Below are 14,645 nucleotides of genomic sequence, written 5' to 3'. Positions count from 1 at the left end.
TTACTCCAAATTTGTACAGTAAAAATGACTGAGGATTATACAGTGAGTTAAGGAGTAAGTGGCCTTCAAGAATATATTGGAGGGATAGGATAACAATTTGATTTCTGTATCTTATAGAGCTTGAAATATTGCATATATGAAACTGAACAGACCTTTAATAGGATTTTGCTATCCCATTACTCCAAATTCCTACAGTAAAAATGACTGTGAATCATGCCAAGGGTAAAGGAGTAAGTGTACTTCCAGAATCTACTGAAGTGAGCTGATAAAAATTTGATTTGTGTATTTTATAGAGCTTCAAGTAGTGATATATAGTGAACCAAATAGACATTTAAGACGTCCTACAGTAAAAACACTTCGTCATATTCTGAATATGTCGGAAAGTGTTCTCCAAGAATATAGAGGAGTGAATTGATAACAGTTTGATTTCTATATATTATGCGATTTTAAACCATACGTTAGTGAAATGATTAGCCATTTGTACAATATTTCTGCGATATTTCTTAACCTTCTCACAGTATAACCAATGAAATCTTATCATAAGTAGTTAAGAGCGTGATCTTTATCAATCGAGAGAACTTAACTGAAAAGAAATAGATTTTACTGGGAAGGGTTGAATTTTTCTACATATGTTTTAACACATTTTCTTTCGATGCATTAGACCTCGGTAAGATATGTTTAATTAAGCTAAAGAACACATTTTAGATTTTCAATGTCTTCACTAAAAGTGCGATAAATTTTCACCCTACACCTTTGCACAAACTGGCTACCGTAATACAAAATTTAGGCCGCACTTAGGATGTCAGAGTAGATGTCTGACATCCTAAGAGTAGATGTCTGACATCCTAAGTGCGGCCAAAATTTAGGCCGCACTTAGGATGTCAGAGCAGAAAGTGTTGACGGCGGTCCAAAACCGGACGTTCTCAAACGTTGTCGAAAGGTAACAAAATGAAAGTTATATAATATAATAAAAAGCTTATGAAAGCCATGTGTACTACTGCAATTTCTCCAGCTACAAGGAATTTATTCTAACGGGGATCAAAATACAGTTTCTGTTTATCTAGGTTTCTTAGTAACCTGTTTGTCCATAATACATGTGATAGGAGTGTTACTTTGTGTCATTTGCATTTTAAAATGTACTTTTTTTACTAGTCTACAATTTATAGAAGCAGTTGAAGTTACTCTGTCTTTTATTTTATCTTTCAATCCTGCTTATGTTTGTGTGCTAATCCATAATTTAACTCTTAACTGTAAAGAAATAACCAACTAATTCGAGGTTTACAACGATTAACATTTGAACAGGTTAATTATAAGATGTCGATTTCGAAGCAGCAGTTTTCATGACTTTTATAGAACAGGATACCTACCTGCAGTAATTCTGTGTGTACACAGTACACACAATAAACGCAATTTCGTCTGTACACACAATATCCTCTGTACACGTAATTTCGTCTGTAAACGCAACACTATCTGGACACGTAATGTCATCTGTACACGCAATATCGTCTGGACACGTTATTTCGTCAGCACACATAATTTCATCAGTATACACTAGCTAGCTACATTATTTAAAATAAACCAGTTTAGCCATCTCCACATGGAATAACCAATAAACATTTCAAAGAGTACAGACAACATCTGTGCAGTAAAGTAAGATGAGTAGGTAAAGAACAAGACTAGTAGTTTGTCCTGAACTGAACATTAGGCAGCTCTGATTACCTGCAAGAAGTTACTGTTCACGTTCTCTGGAATCTTCATATAATCTTAATGGAAGAGATTATTACTGCAGGTATTAAATTAAAGATATAAGTATTCATAGAGCCTTTTATAGCAATCAAAATGATTGAGAGCGTAGCCGTAAGTAACATTTTGCAGAGATCAGATCTGAGCTAAAGATTAAACAAACAAACAGACGGGGGACCCCCACAAAAAAAACTATGCAAAATCCTGCCAACCAGGTAATCCCAAATCTTTTTTACTTTGACATGTTTTGTATGTAACACAACATAAACTAATACAACACAATGCCGTAATACCTCAACATATTACTGTAACTGCCATAAGCCTAACGCAACTTGATTTCTCTGACAGCAGTTGCAGAGGTGTTTTACTTTCATACACTCTTAAATGTTATAGAATCAAACTGAATGCCTAGTTTAGTCAAGTCCTTTCTTCACAGTAAACCCAGATGTTAAAAAGCTACGTTTCCATAGCATTTTAAATGCTGGTGCATCAGCTAGTTAGTGGTTGTAATGGTAAAATGCATTACAAATCTTGGAATGGGTGACTTCAGTTCTGAAATTATTTATTTAGCAGCCTTGTTCATTCAGTACATCTCATCGATATCCTCAGATTAAGCCTTGGACACACTAGCACCATCTTGCGGAGAGATGAATTCACTGCAATTCGTCAGTGTCTTCAGACTAAACTGTACCGCTTTTAATCCAGTCCAAAATGCGTAAAACCTACCTTACTACAAGTTATTATATGCTATAATTATATAACCATGATTATAAAGAGATGTTTATGAACTAAAGTTACAGCGGAGCTCCAGTAATCAATAGCCGGTGTTCGGTGCTTCAGTAAAACAAACTTGGATATTGAACTGAGAAATCCTGTGTGCACACACACTCAGCAGTCTGAAATTACATCAACACACACACAGGCATCAGCTTGGCTCCTATATCAACACTCACACAGAGCGGTTTTATACTAAAAAAAACCAGACACACTTTGAATGACTTCATGCAACAGGGTTAAGTGTGTTGCTGGCGGCGTTGACAGTGAAGGCCGCGATGCTGATCTGGCGCTTCACCTCGTCCCAGGCCCTCGCCGGGTCCACTGCGCTCTCGATGTCGAACAACGCGTCGTAAATTCCGGGAAACGACTCACCGGCATATTTGTTGTGGCTGCTTGGAGCGAAGATGATGTGTCTGGCAATGGGAGAGAACACGCGAAAACACAAACGTGACATGATTATGGATTTAAGAAATGGGCAGGAGCACCCTCTCTACACTGTTTCCTTTACTGTTTTTTCATAACCTCGCCCGTAATTCTCTGGTTTGGCGCATCAGCCTTTTTGACTGAGAAAAGTAGCGCTTTTTCGTCAAACATGCGTCTGACTCCCATCTCTGCTCCTAGTGTAAAACGGGCAGCCATGCAATACCCACCCCTACGAACTGAACGTCACCAACTACATAATTGTGCTACAAAAGGAAACAAGAAGCGGGGCTCACAATGTTATGTGGTACGTGAGTGCTCTCCTGAGGCCTTCCAGACATCGCTAGACACAAGCAGTTCAGGATACGCCATCATCTAGTGCGGTTAGGGCTGGCAAGGTTTTGCTTTGCACTATATCCAGAACCTCCTTTATCCCACTTACGGTCAAACTATGACCGCTTCAAACAGCAGAACCGTTTAAAAACCATACACACGATAACCCGTACCAGAGTCCATGTTTTACTTCTTCTCTCCCCACATAATTAATCGCAACGCCCTTTAAACACTAAACTTGGGCACACACAAACACCCATTACACTCACAGGTACTCCTACATACAGTTTTCGGCACAGAAAAATTGCTTCCTAATTCAGGAATGCATTAAACACTTAACTAGAGTATATATAGTTCTTAGAATAAAAACAAGTTAAACATAGCTATGAAAATGTTTCAATTCAATTATGCATTATGTTCCATATACGTTTATGCTAAGCAACCCCTCGCCCCCGACTTTGAATAGTGTAGTCCCGAAAGCGAGTTCCCAATAAGCGGACCAAAGAGGGCGTGAAAGCTCATATCCGATGTTTAACTTTATTAGTTTTTAGTCTACTGTAATGTGACATAACTTTAAAACTTAGCCAGCGATGTCTTAAAATATAGAGGAATGATATCTTATGCACCCATTCCAACACACACACACACACACACACACACACACACACACACACACACACACACACAAAACTCAATCGCCGCTGCTGTGAAATAAGTAAGTTTAAATAAACACTCATACCACTATAACACTTTGCAGAGACTTATTCAAATACAGGCAAAAGCAGACAGGCATATAGATAATGACCAATCATTCTGAGTGATTTTGGTGAGAAACCTAGCGCAATTAGCACGCTACAGTGGAGGATCACCACAATTACTAACTGCTTTAAGCAAAACCCTTGAATTACTTTTAACGATTAGATACACCACAAACCCAGATATATCTATAGCTAATGTTATCTATGTGCAACTGTTGGCTAAGGCTGAAATTATTTGGAACAACAAAACTGTGATTCACATCAGATCACTATGAAACAATGCACGTAAGTGCACAATGCCCGTCACAATGCAACTGACACAATCACGAAAGTGATTGCAGGCCCAATTCCTAGCCACAGATGGCAGTGACATCGCTTGGATTTGAACCCCCAGTCTCCAGCTGAGATTTCGATCACCACTACAAAATGGCTGACACGCCACGTAGTGCACTGTTTTGGTAACGGGGCTGATTATGAACACAGCCAGTGTGTGTCCCTGTCCTTAGAGCTAGACTCTTCAGCCTTTTAGTTGCTTTTATGTCACTTTTTCACACACAGCACTGCATTGGATTGTCTGATGCTTGTTTTGGTTTTAGGATGTCAGGGTTCGCCGTTACCTGTAGAAAGGTCGATCAGGCAGCCCCAGAGGGTCAATGAATGCTCGCTCCAGATACATCAGCTGATCGTTTACCATCCGAACTGCCAGAAGACTGAGAGAGATTGTGAGAAGGGGAGGGAGAGAGAGAGAGTGAGAGAGCGAGGGAGGAAGAGGGGTGGAGGTGTGTGACAGAAAGAAAATTTTATACAACTTTCTGAGTTTGATCTTTAGTAAGTGTGTGTGGGTGCATGTTTGCATGATTCTGCAGCATGTCAGTCTTACTCTGTGGTGTCCACTTTCTTCAGCCGCTGGTGAAAATCGTTTGCTGCGTTTGTAAAATTGTTCACGGCAGAAAAAAGTGCATCTGGCAAAAAAAAAAAGAAAAGTGAAGTAATATAACTCATGCAAAGCTTGAATGAGGCAGCTGCACAAATAACAGCGTGTGCTTGTCAAAGCCAGTCCTTCAGCCTATTTGCATGCGTAATTGCACTGTCCCATTAACTGCTGAACCCTGTGTGTGAGTGAAATAGAGAATGCATGAACTAAGGAAACCAAGGATGTGCAGTACAGAGACCCAGGAATAGGCTCAGATTTCAGAGGTCAAAACGCTCCCAAAGGTCAGAGGTCCTAACCCCTGCCTGAGAGTTGTGGTGGTGCATCTCACCGAATGAGACGGTGTAGCGCTGCATAGCCTCCGGATGTTTTTGGGCGATCTTCAGGATGCCGTGGGCGTACTGGATGAGGGCGTGGGCGTACTCCAAACAGTTTAGGGGGAGGATGGGGGCATCGGCCAGATGGAAGATCAGCCCCCCCCGCACGCGGGCCACGGCCAGCAGCCGCTGGAACGTTGGGTCGTAAAAGTGCTCGACGATCTCATATGTCTCGTATACGCTATGGTAGACGGGGTAATTGCTGTACGTGTCTTTCTGAGGGAGGATACATCCACCCACCCGCACACACACACACAAATCCGCACACAAACACACAGAGGTCTGCCACTGTACATTTCTGAGCCACAGCATTGCTCAGTTCTTCTATGTGATCACGCTATACACACATGATACAGGATTCTATGCACTATGTGCACACACAAACACTGTTTTCTGGGAGTGGATACACTCACCCACCCAAACACACATACACACACCCACACAGGGCGCTATACTCTATGTGCACACACTTACTCTGTTTTTGGTGTATCTTGCCCTTGCAGATGCGATTCCCAATCTAATAAAATATGCTTCAAAATCACTCCCAGAGCCCAGTTTGTTGATCCTAGAGATAATATGCACATTTCCAAAATCATAAAAGCATTTCTTGCAGAAAAAAACATTATTGGAAACATTATTGGAAACACTGGAAAACATTATTGGAAAGGTCTGAAATGGTACATGGTAACCACAATCCTTTTTCTAAGGTTCAGCATCTTGCTTTTACCCACAATTCTCTGCTCTCACCGGGGAGCATCTCGGTTGTCGGTCCAGTTGTCCCGTTTGTGCCAGCTATCATATAGACTCATACCCTCCTCTCCCACCTCGGGGCTCCCAACCTACAGATAATAAGGCATGTGTAGCTGACTAAAATACCAGTCTCAGAAAAGGGACTAAGTCAAATGGAAGCAACCCACAGCTTACCTGTTTGGTGACATCATAAACCAGTGTCTGTAGAGAAGGAGTGCAGTCTACCCTCAGTGTATACATTCCTACTCAGACACATACACACACATACAGTTGAATACATTTGCAGAATATATTAATTGATTATTGTGTTTCTCATTGAGCTCAAGTGTGTTCAAGTGGCTCACCCTCGATGGCAGAGTCTGCATTGATATAAGCTACCGCTCTGTCCTGAAGTATTTTAGCATTGTCCTAAACACACACACACACACACACACACACACACACACACACACACACACACACTGAGGTACTAATAAACAAACATGGATGATGTCTCTATCTCTTACACATCACATTCTCATCCTCTATTTTCATTCTTTCTCTCTCTTCTTCTCTTTCTCTCTGTAGTGTAGTACCTCGGCCCATTCTGTAGAGCCCAGCAGGCCAAACTCCTCTGCATCCCAACTAGCAAAGATCAGAGTGCGTCTAGGTCGCCATCCTAATACACACACACATACACCAAGGCATACACAGAGACAGAATGTCTGAACCAAACATTCGGATCAGAGATGTTGGGTTACCTCATATGTGTGTGTGTGTGAGTAAGCAAGGTATTTTGTGTATGTTAACATCACACCTCGTTGCATAAGTTTCCCAGAGGCTTGAGCAATCTCGTGCACCACTGCTGCTCCGCTTATAGGATCGATTCCTCCAAAAACCCATGCATCACGATGCCCGCCCAGGATAACATACCTGTCTATACACACACACAGACACAGACACACACACAGACACACACGCGTAATGTTCGTATCAGCATACACACATGCACAAGAAGTAATGATACATTTCCACAAATAGGGCCATTCTGTCACAGTGAGGGATGGAGGAATGGTCATTACTTCAACTAGGGTAGCTCAACTGTGGATTTGCCAGATGAATCTCAGGGCTGTTGGCTAGCATGACATTACACTAAATGATACCACGGGTGTCCAGACCCCTTTAGCTGCATTAGACCCAGCCGCACTGACTGGCTGACCTAAGCGCTGGCTCGTGTATTTCCCGGTGCTGAACAGAGGGTGGGGTCAGGGGAGGTTCTGCTCTACCTGGCTCTTGGGCCCCTCGGATCTTGCCAATGACATTATAGATGCGCGTCACCTGGTTGTAGGTGTGGATGGTCATACGGACTTTACTGAGAACAGACAGTGAAGAAATGATGATGAAAAAGGTGTGAGTAAAAGGAAAACAGCAAAACATCTAAACACAAACCCAGAAAACAGCAGTGAATGTTACGCCCCACTGAGTTCATTAGGGTCTATAGGGAACGAAAGTGTGTATGTGATTCTGTATGAGTTATCTTCTGCATAGATTGGGTATTATGAGAAGAAGGGCATGCATCCAAACTTAAAAGAGAAGTAGAGGTTTTGAGTGCGTGTGTGTATGTGTGTATGTGTGTGTGTGTGTGTGTGTGTGTGTGTGTGTGTGTGTGTGTGTGTGTGTTTGTGTGTGTGTGAGAGAGAGAGCAAGAGAGACGTTCTGCCAAAGTAAAGTCTAAAAACAACCTTTACTGTTCCTTTTACTACTAAAACCAAAACCTCTAACACAAATACTTATTATAGTAAACAGAGATGTGTGTGTGTGTGTGTGTGTGTGTTTGTGAGTGAGGGTTTTAAGAATTTTGCATCAATGTAAATACTGTAAGAACAATGCAGGCAGATTTAGAAAATGACAAATTTAAGTTTGTAATTACTAGGAGAATGCACAACAATGACTGAAGTCACAAATGCACGTGACAAACTTGGAAAAGGCTGATGTTATCAGAGTTTATTCTGATAGCACTTCCATGCATTAGCCAAAAGTGGCCCATTACCAGGCTATATAATGTATCAGATTTAATTTCAGTATCAAAGTATGTATACTTTAAATGATTATAACACTGAATCTACCTCAGTCACGTGATAAATGTACCAGTGGCCAAGGAACAACCAAATGCAAAGACCAGTAGATATGATTTGGTGATGTAATTTTCCAGGGACCACCTGAATACAGCATGAGGAATAAGGGAATATTTCCAATGCTGAACTGGTTTATAACTGGGCATTATGGGGTGGATGGTGTCTCACTTTTGTTTGAACTCATCGCTAAATCCAGGCCCAATATTGTATGACACGTTCAGAGCTCCTTTCCAATCAGGAGGCGAAGCAGTCCCACCCATGTTCCTACAGGAAGTGACAGACAGATTAGGATGCAGGTGAACATGGTATTCATCTGACTAAAATAGCAAGGTGAGAAATTACTGCAGGTTTAAAGTGGTTTAAAGTAACTACCGGTCTCTGTTATACGATGTCAAATAATGTTCATGTTTTTACACAGCAGTGTGTAGCTCTGTGTTATCTAGTGCGCAAATTTAACTCATATCGTCATATGTTAAGTTAGCATGACATGTATTTGCTTTTACTGCTCCATTGTCTTTACTGGGTTCCAGAAAACAGGAGTAAAATTTCTGAAAGTTCACAGACTCATAAATATGAACTGTGATGGAAAATGACATTACATTTGTGGCACAAGCATGTGAAGCAAACAGTTTTTCTTTTTGCAACCTCTGTGCACATTGGTAGAATAATCTGCTAATTTGGCTTCTTAGAAGAATGCTCTGTTGCGGGGCAGATTACGCAGACAGGAAGGAAACCAACCCTTTTTAGGTGTTGTTTTGCTCGCTCGAGAGTGCCATGTGTAACATAAAAAGTGCAGAGGAAAAGAGGAAAGCCGCTTTTCCCTTACAGATGCCTTGTGTGTGTAACTGACATGCCCTCAGGTTGATACAAACAGTAAATTATAATCGCTTTTGCTTTACCCATTTGTGTTTGGCTCATCGTTATTATAAGATTGGAGATTTCCACCACAGAACCTAATATCTACCATGTGGTATCTGTATTATTGATCTATAGGAAATATGTAAGGTGTATTTATAAACCTATAAGCCTAGCCAGACTGTAAATGTTTCAGGTTAAGAAGTTGTATCGGTTGAGTTTGACTGTTAGCGAGGAGTAACTCACTTTAACAGTCGAGCAGCATCATTATAGCCAATAGGGTGCACTGGAATTTTGGGGAGTCCCAAGCCTTCCTCTGGACTAAATCTGTAAGTATACTCTAAGGGCAAAAAACAGAAATTCAGATTCAATTATAATAAATTAGAAATTATAATAAAATACATAAATACAAACAAATGCATACATAATATACACAACCTAATATAACTGATGGCTATTGCAACATCCGAATGCATACCTTTAGCAGGGTATCCTGGAGTGAGGGGGTCTCCTGCCCCATTCAGGTTGAGGACATTGCCTCTTTGCGCGCCCCCTCCTGGCAAGTTCCATCCAGCAGGATATGGTTCTACACCCACAGCAGAATAATCCGCTGGGTCAGAATAGAGCACAATGCCTTTGGCCCCTGCTAGCATTGCATTCTTCACCTGATACACACACAAATATGAAATATTTTACTTTCATATTTCTGCTATGCTACTGCAGTGTTGTAGACCAGGGATTTTATTGCTTGAGCCTTGCTTAGAGAGACTTCAGAGATGTTCTGTATGGGCTGAATTTATAACACCTGAACACAGCTTAATGTTTTTTTCTGTTCTAAGAAAACCTGACTCATAAACTGATTACCAAGCTAATAAAAAGCGAAATCAGTTATTTAAAAGCCTGGAAACACACACACACACAAACCTGTGTGGTGCAACTCCAAATTTGGAGCTGAGAACTACAGTCCATTTGAACTGACAGTAATGAAAGGTATGGTTAGTGTGTTATGGTTAGTATCTGCGGTCCATGTCTCTCACCTTGTTACCTCGGAATATTTTACCATATCTGGCTATGACGATTTTTCCGGTGCAGTTAATTCCCATCTCTCTATCCAGCTTGAAGAAGTCCTCTGTCCTGCCATAGTTCACATAAACCAAATCTCCCTGAAGACATGAAACATAGCTCAGCGTCTCTGTGCATGGTAGCGCACACTTGTATGTGGGTGTGGGTGTGTGAGCATCATCACCTCTGGTTTTCCCTGTGCAGAGAAGGCGCTGTAAGGGGGTACAATGTCAGTTAGGTCTTCATATCCCTCTGGTACTGGTTCAGCCAGTAAGGATTTAAAGAACTGTGGGAGACATATGTACAAACGCAAGCCTCATTTATGGTGCATACAGAGCGAATGCTTGAACAACAACAATCATATTATGGATCAGTCATAGTGTGAACAGAATTTTTATCTTGACTTGGGAGGATCAAGGCATTAGTGGTGCTGAACCAAACAGCTGATAATAAGAGTTCAAGACAGACCGGTACTGAGGTGCAAGGTGAGATTCCTGAGAATCCTGAGATGCTGGGCAATTATATTCACACACCAACAGCCCCTCCCCACTGCTGTACAATCGCATTCGCACGCCAACATACCCTTCCACATCACTGTCAAATCACATTCACATACCAGCAGACCCTTCCATATTGTTATCCAATCACATCCACACACCAACATATCCTGCCACATTTTTGAAGAACTCTGTAACTTCTGCTCACTTATACTTGTATCTAAAATTTGTTACCAAGATGTGATAAGACTAAACAGTTTAACAAGTTAACAATGATTTTAGTGATTATTAGGTAATCATAACCTAATTATAACCTAACTGTGTTCATAACCATTGTATGCTTAGAACAGTAACTGCTCACACTTCACCGAGATACTTAGTTTGCCTCCATTATCTGTGTCTTTATCTAAATAAGTCTTGTGACATCTACCTGCTGCAGTAAATAATAAACTCAATTCTCTCTCTCTCTCTCTCTCACACACACACACACACACACACACACACACACACACACAATCATGTGGCGTTGCGTAAAACAGCACAGTAAGCATACTGGCTGTAAGTGTTTACTGAGTTACTATAGCCAAGTCCTGCTAACTGCTAATCCATGCCTACCTTTCTCTCATTCTTAATTTTCCCACAACATTACCATCTCTTGTTTTCTCTTTCTCTCTCCCACTTGCTTTCATTTTTCTCTCTGTTCTTCCCATGAATACGTCCCCTCCCATCTCCCTCTTCCTTATATGGCAACATATATATAACCTGATCATTTACCCGAACATAGCTGTGTGCAACAACGTGTGTTTATATATATGCCTGTGTGTAGGTGTAAGTGTGTGAGTGTAAGTGTGTGTAAGTGTGTGAATGTAAGTGTGTGAGTGTAAGTGTGTGTAGGTGTAGGTGTGTGAGTGAGTGTGTGTGTGTGTGTGTGTGAGTGTAAGTGTGTGTGTGTAAGTGTGTGTAGGTGTAAATGTGTGTGTGAGTGTAAGTGTGTGAGTGTGTGTGAGTGTAAGTGTGTGTGTGTGTGTGTATATAAGTGTGTGAGTGTAAGTGTGTGAGTGTGTGTGTGTAAGTGTGTAAGTGTAAGTGTGAGTGTGTGAGTGTGTGTGTGTAAGTGTGTAAGTGTAAGTGTGTATGAGTATAAGTGTGTGTATGTGTGTGCTGCCTCTGCCCATATCTGATACACAGTGAAAACTTATGAAGGGAAAAAATGCTAATCAGTGTTATGCTGTGTCATTTAATGGCACATGAACCATTAAACTACAGTGGTTATCCACATGACACTTACTATATAATTACTTGCCCTAGTCCTATTACACCCTAGTCCCAAAGCTCATGATAAGGACAGCTATTATGTCATTCAAGGGAATACCTCACAGTGCTAGAGCTGCTAACAGTGAATGGAAATCAGCAGGAATTCTTTAGCAATATGCAAATGACACCATGCTCACTCACCCCAACCTGCTTCAGTTCATCTTTAGCTACCTTTATATTGTTAAAAATTTGGGGTTAGACTATAGGCCTATAGGTCAGGGGTTGGATCAGTCAGTAACAGCTGAGGAGTGGTGGATGGATTCAGAAGTTTGTACCTCTTCTCCATGTTGATCAACTATGGAGATGTAGTTGGGTTTGGTTCCATTCGGATATGACAGCAGAACATCATACCAGACCAGCTCGGCTGAGTCCAGCCCAAACGCTAGCCACTCCTTCTGAATCTGCTCAGCCAATCTCAGGTTCTGCAGCGTGCCTGCCAGATGCGGCAGACGTGTGAACTTCCTGTTTGATGTAGATACTCATTTGAGAAACTGTGATATTGTATTAAACAGGCAAAACAATGTTCAGAAAAATATTTTCACAGTCAGTATTACACACTAGGGAGGACTGCTCTATAATTCCATAAATGTCTAAATTACCTGAACAATAAATGTTAGGCATGTTATGGACATAGACGTGTGTGCTTGTGTGTGTGTACCTAAGATGCTCTCTGATGTTCTCTGCATGCATTTCATCGAGGAACTCGTGGAGGTAGCTAGGTGATGGTTTCTCATACTGTACAGGCATGGGTTTTGCAAACCAACCTGAGACAAACAGGTGACACGTATCAGAACACAATACTGCTGGGATTACAGATGACTGGCCATCAGGCAAACAGATGACAAGTATTAAAACACAGTACCGCTGGGATTACGGACGACCAGTCATCAGACAAACAGGTGACGTGTGTCAAAACACAGTACCGCTGGGATTACGGACGACCAGTCATCAGACAAACAGGTGACAAGTATTAAAACACAGTACTGCTGGGATTACGGACGACCAGTCATCAGACAACCAGGTGACAAGTATTAAAACACAGTACTGCTGGGATTACGGACGACCAGTCATCAGACAAACAGGTGACAAGTATTAAAACACAGTACTGCTGGGATTACGGACGACCAGTCATCAGACAAACAGGTGACAAGTATTAAAACACAGTACTGCTGGGATTACGGACGACCAGTCATCAGACAAACAGGTGACAAGTATTAAAACACAGTACTGCTGGGATTACGGACGACCAGTCATCAGACAACCAGGTGACAAGTATTAAAACACAGTACTGCTGGGATTACGGACGACCAGTCATCAGACAAACAGGCGACAAGTATTAAAACACAGTACTGCTGGGATTACGGACGACCAGTCATCAGACAAACAGGCGACAAGTATTAAAACACAGTACTGCTGGGATTACGGACGACCAGTCATCAGACAAACAGGCGACAAGTATTAAAACACAGTACTGCTGGGATTACGGACGACCAGTCATCAGACAAACAGGTGACAAGTATTAAAACACAGTACTGCTGGGATTACGGACGACCAGTCATCAGACAAACAGGTGACAAGTATTAAAACACAGTACTGCTGGGATTACGGACGACCAGTCATCAGACAACCAGGTGACAAGTATTAAAACACAGTACTGCTGGGATTACGGACAACCAGTCATCAGACAAACAGGTGACAAGTATTAAAACACAGTACCACTGGGATTACGGGCAGCCCTTTTAGTCACAGTTCTTACTCTGTATTTATCTGTATTTAGAAAATTGTTCTTAATCTATTTACTACCTTGAATTTAAAATTACAATTTAGGAAAAGCATAAATCCTGCTTAAACTTAAAAAAAAAATCCTTTTAATTCAATCTTACATGTTTAGGTGGCATTTGTATCTCGTTTGTGGATAATGTTTAATGCAGGGTGAGAGTATTGCCTACAGTCTGGACTTTGAGCCACTGCTGTCTGTCAAACGTCTGATGGATCTATTGCACCTGTGCTCTGCAGTTCTCTTCCAAAGCCCATCCTGCAGGCGTTCGCTTATTGTAAAATCAATACAATATTGGCGACACTGCTTCAGCTTGGTCTTGACAAGTGAAGCAGAACGACAGCCCCCCCCCCCCCCCCCCCCCCCCCCCCCCCCGCATAATGCAGTAATGTAGTATCGGACGCGAGAATATACACATGTATATAAACTCACCAATGATAAAACCAACGAAAAACAATATAACGAAGACGATTGCCCACTGGATACAGCGGACTCGCCTTTTATCAGCTCCCATCGAGTCCAGAGAGACTTTTTCTGAAAGAAGTACTCCACAAAGCCAGCGCCAGAAGTCGAGTTGCGCAGCAGATAAGTGAAGTGGGGGGTGCACGGAGCAGGCGGTTATAAGGGAGAGGAAGAGCAGGTCACGCGGTTTTCTTGTTTGGCCAGTAAGTCGTTTAAATTGTCGTTTTAAAGGCAACAAATGAATCAGGACAAAAATTCAGGAATTAGGAAAATCTTGAGAGTAAATTGAGTAAAATTGAAAAAAAAAAATTGATTGCGATTGAGTAAAATGAATGACTGCAGAATTTGCGCATATGCTTATTATTCTAATATTATTCTAATTATTCTGCAAATGAATAGTTCCCTGTTCGAGGTCTTTGAACCGTTCTTATGCATGAGGGAGCGAGGGACTCAGGAACATGTCTACGGGAGAGAC

At 41.5% G+C, this 14,645-nt stretch overlaps 1 protein-coding gene across 1 annotated transcript; it reads right to left on the bottom strand.

Moving 5' to 3' along the window:
* Window positions 1–1,955: 1,955 nt before the first annotated feature.
* On the bottom strand, window positions 1,956–14,276 carry naalad2 (N-acetylated alpha-linked acidic dipeptidase 2). The gene is made up of 19 exons (XM_027012139.2): window positions 14,141–14,276; window positions 12,590–12,695; window positions 12,207–12,393; window positions 10,305–10,406; window positions 10,096–10,221; window positions 9,537–9,723; window positions 9,305–9,398; window positions 8,372–8,467; window positions 7,355–7,440; window positions 6,886–7,005; window positions 6,665–6,747; window positions 6,434–6,497; window positions 6,264–6,331; window positions 6,087–6,178; window positions 5,814–5,904; window positions 5,294–5,555; window positions 4,912–4,993; window positions 4,649–4,741; window positions 1,956–2,933 (listed from the first exon to the last, which is right to left on the bottom strand). Exons 1-19 carry the CDS (start codon window positions 14,220–14,222, stop codon window positions 2,744–2,746), a joined length of 2,211 nt encoding a protein of 736 aa, XP_026867940.2. The 5' UTR covers window positions 14,223–14,276; the 3' UTR covers window positions 1,956–2,743.
* Between the last annotated feature and the right edge of the window lie 369 nt (window positions 14,277–14,645).

This window comes from Electrophorus electricus, chromosome 15 (assembly GCF_013358815.1).
Source record: "Electrophorus electricus isolate fEleEle1 chromosome 15, fEleEle1.pri, whole genome shotgun sequence".
NCBI lineage: Eukaryota > Metazoa > Chordata > Actinopteri > Gymnotiformes > Gymnotidae > Electrophorus > Electrophorus electricus.
This window is presented reverse-complemented; position numbering and strand designations above follow the sequence as displayed.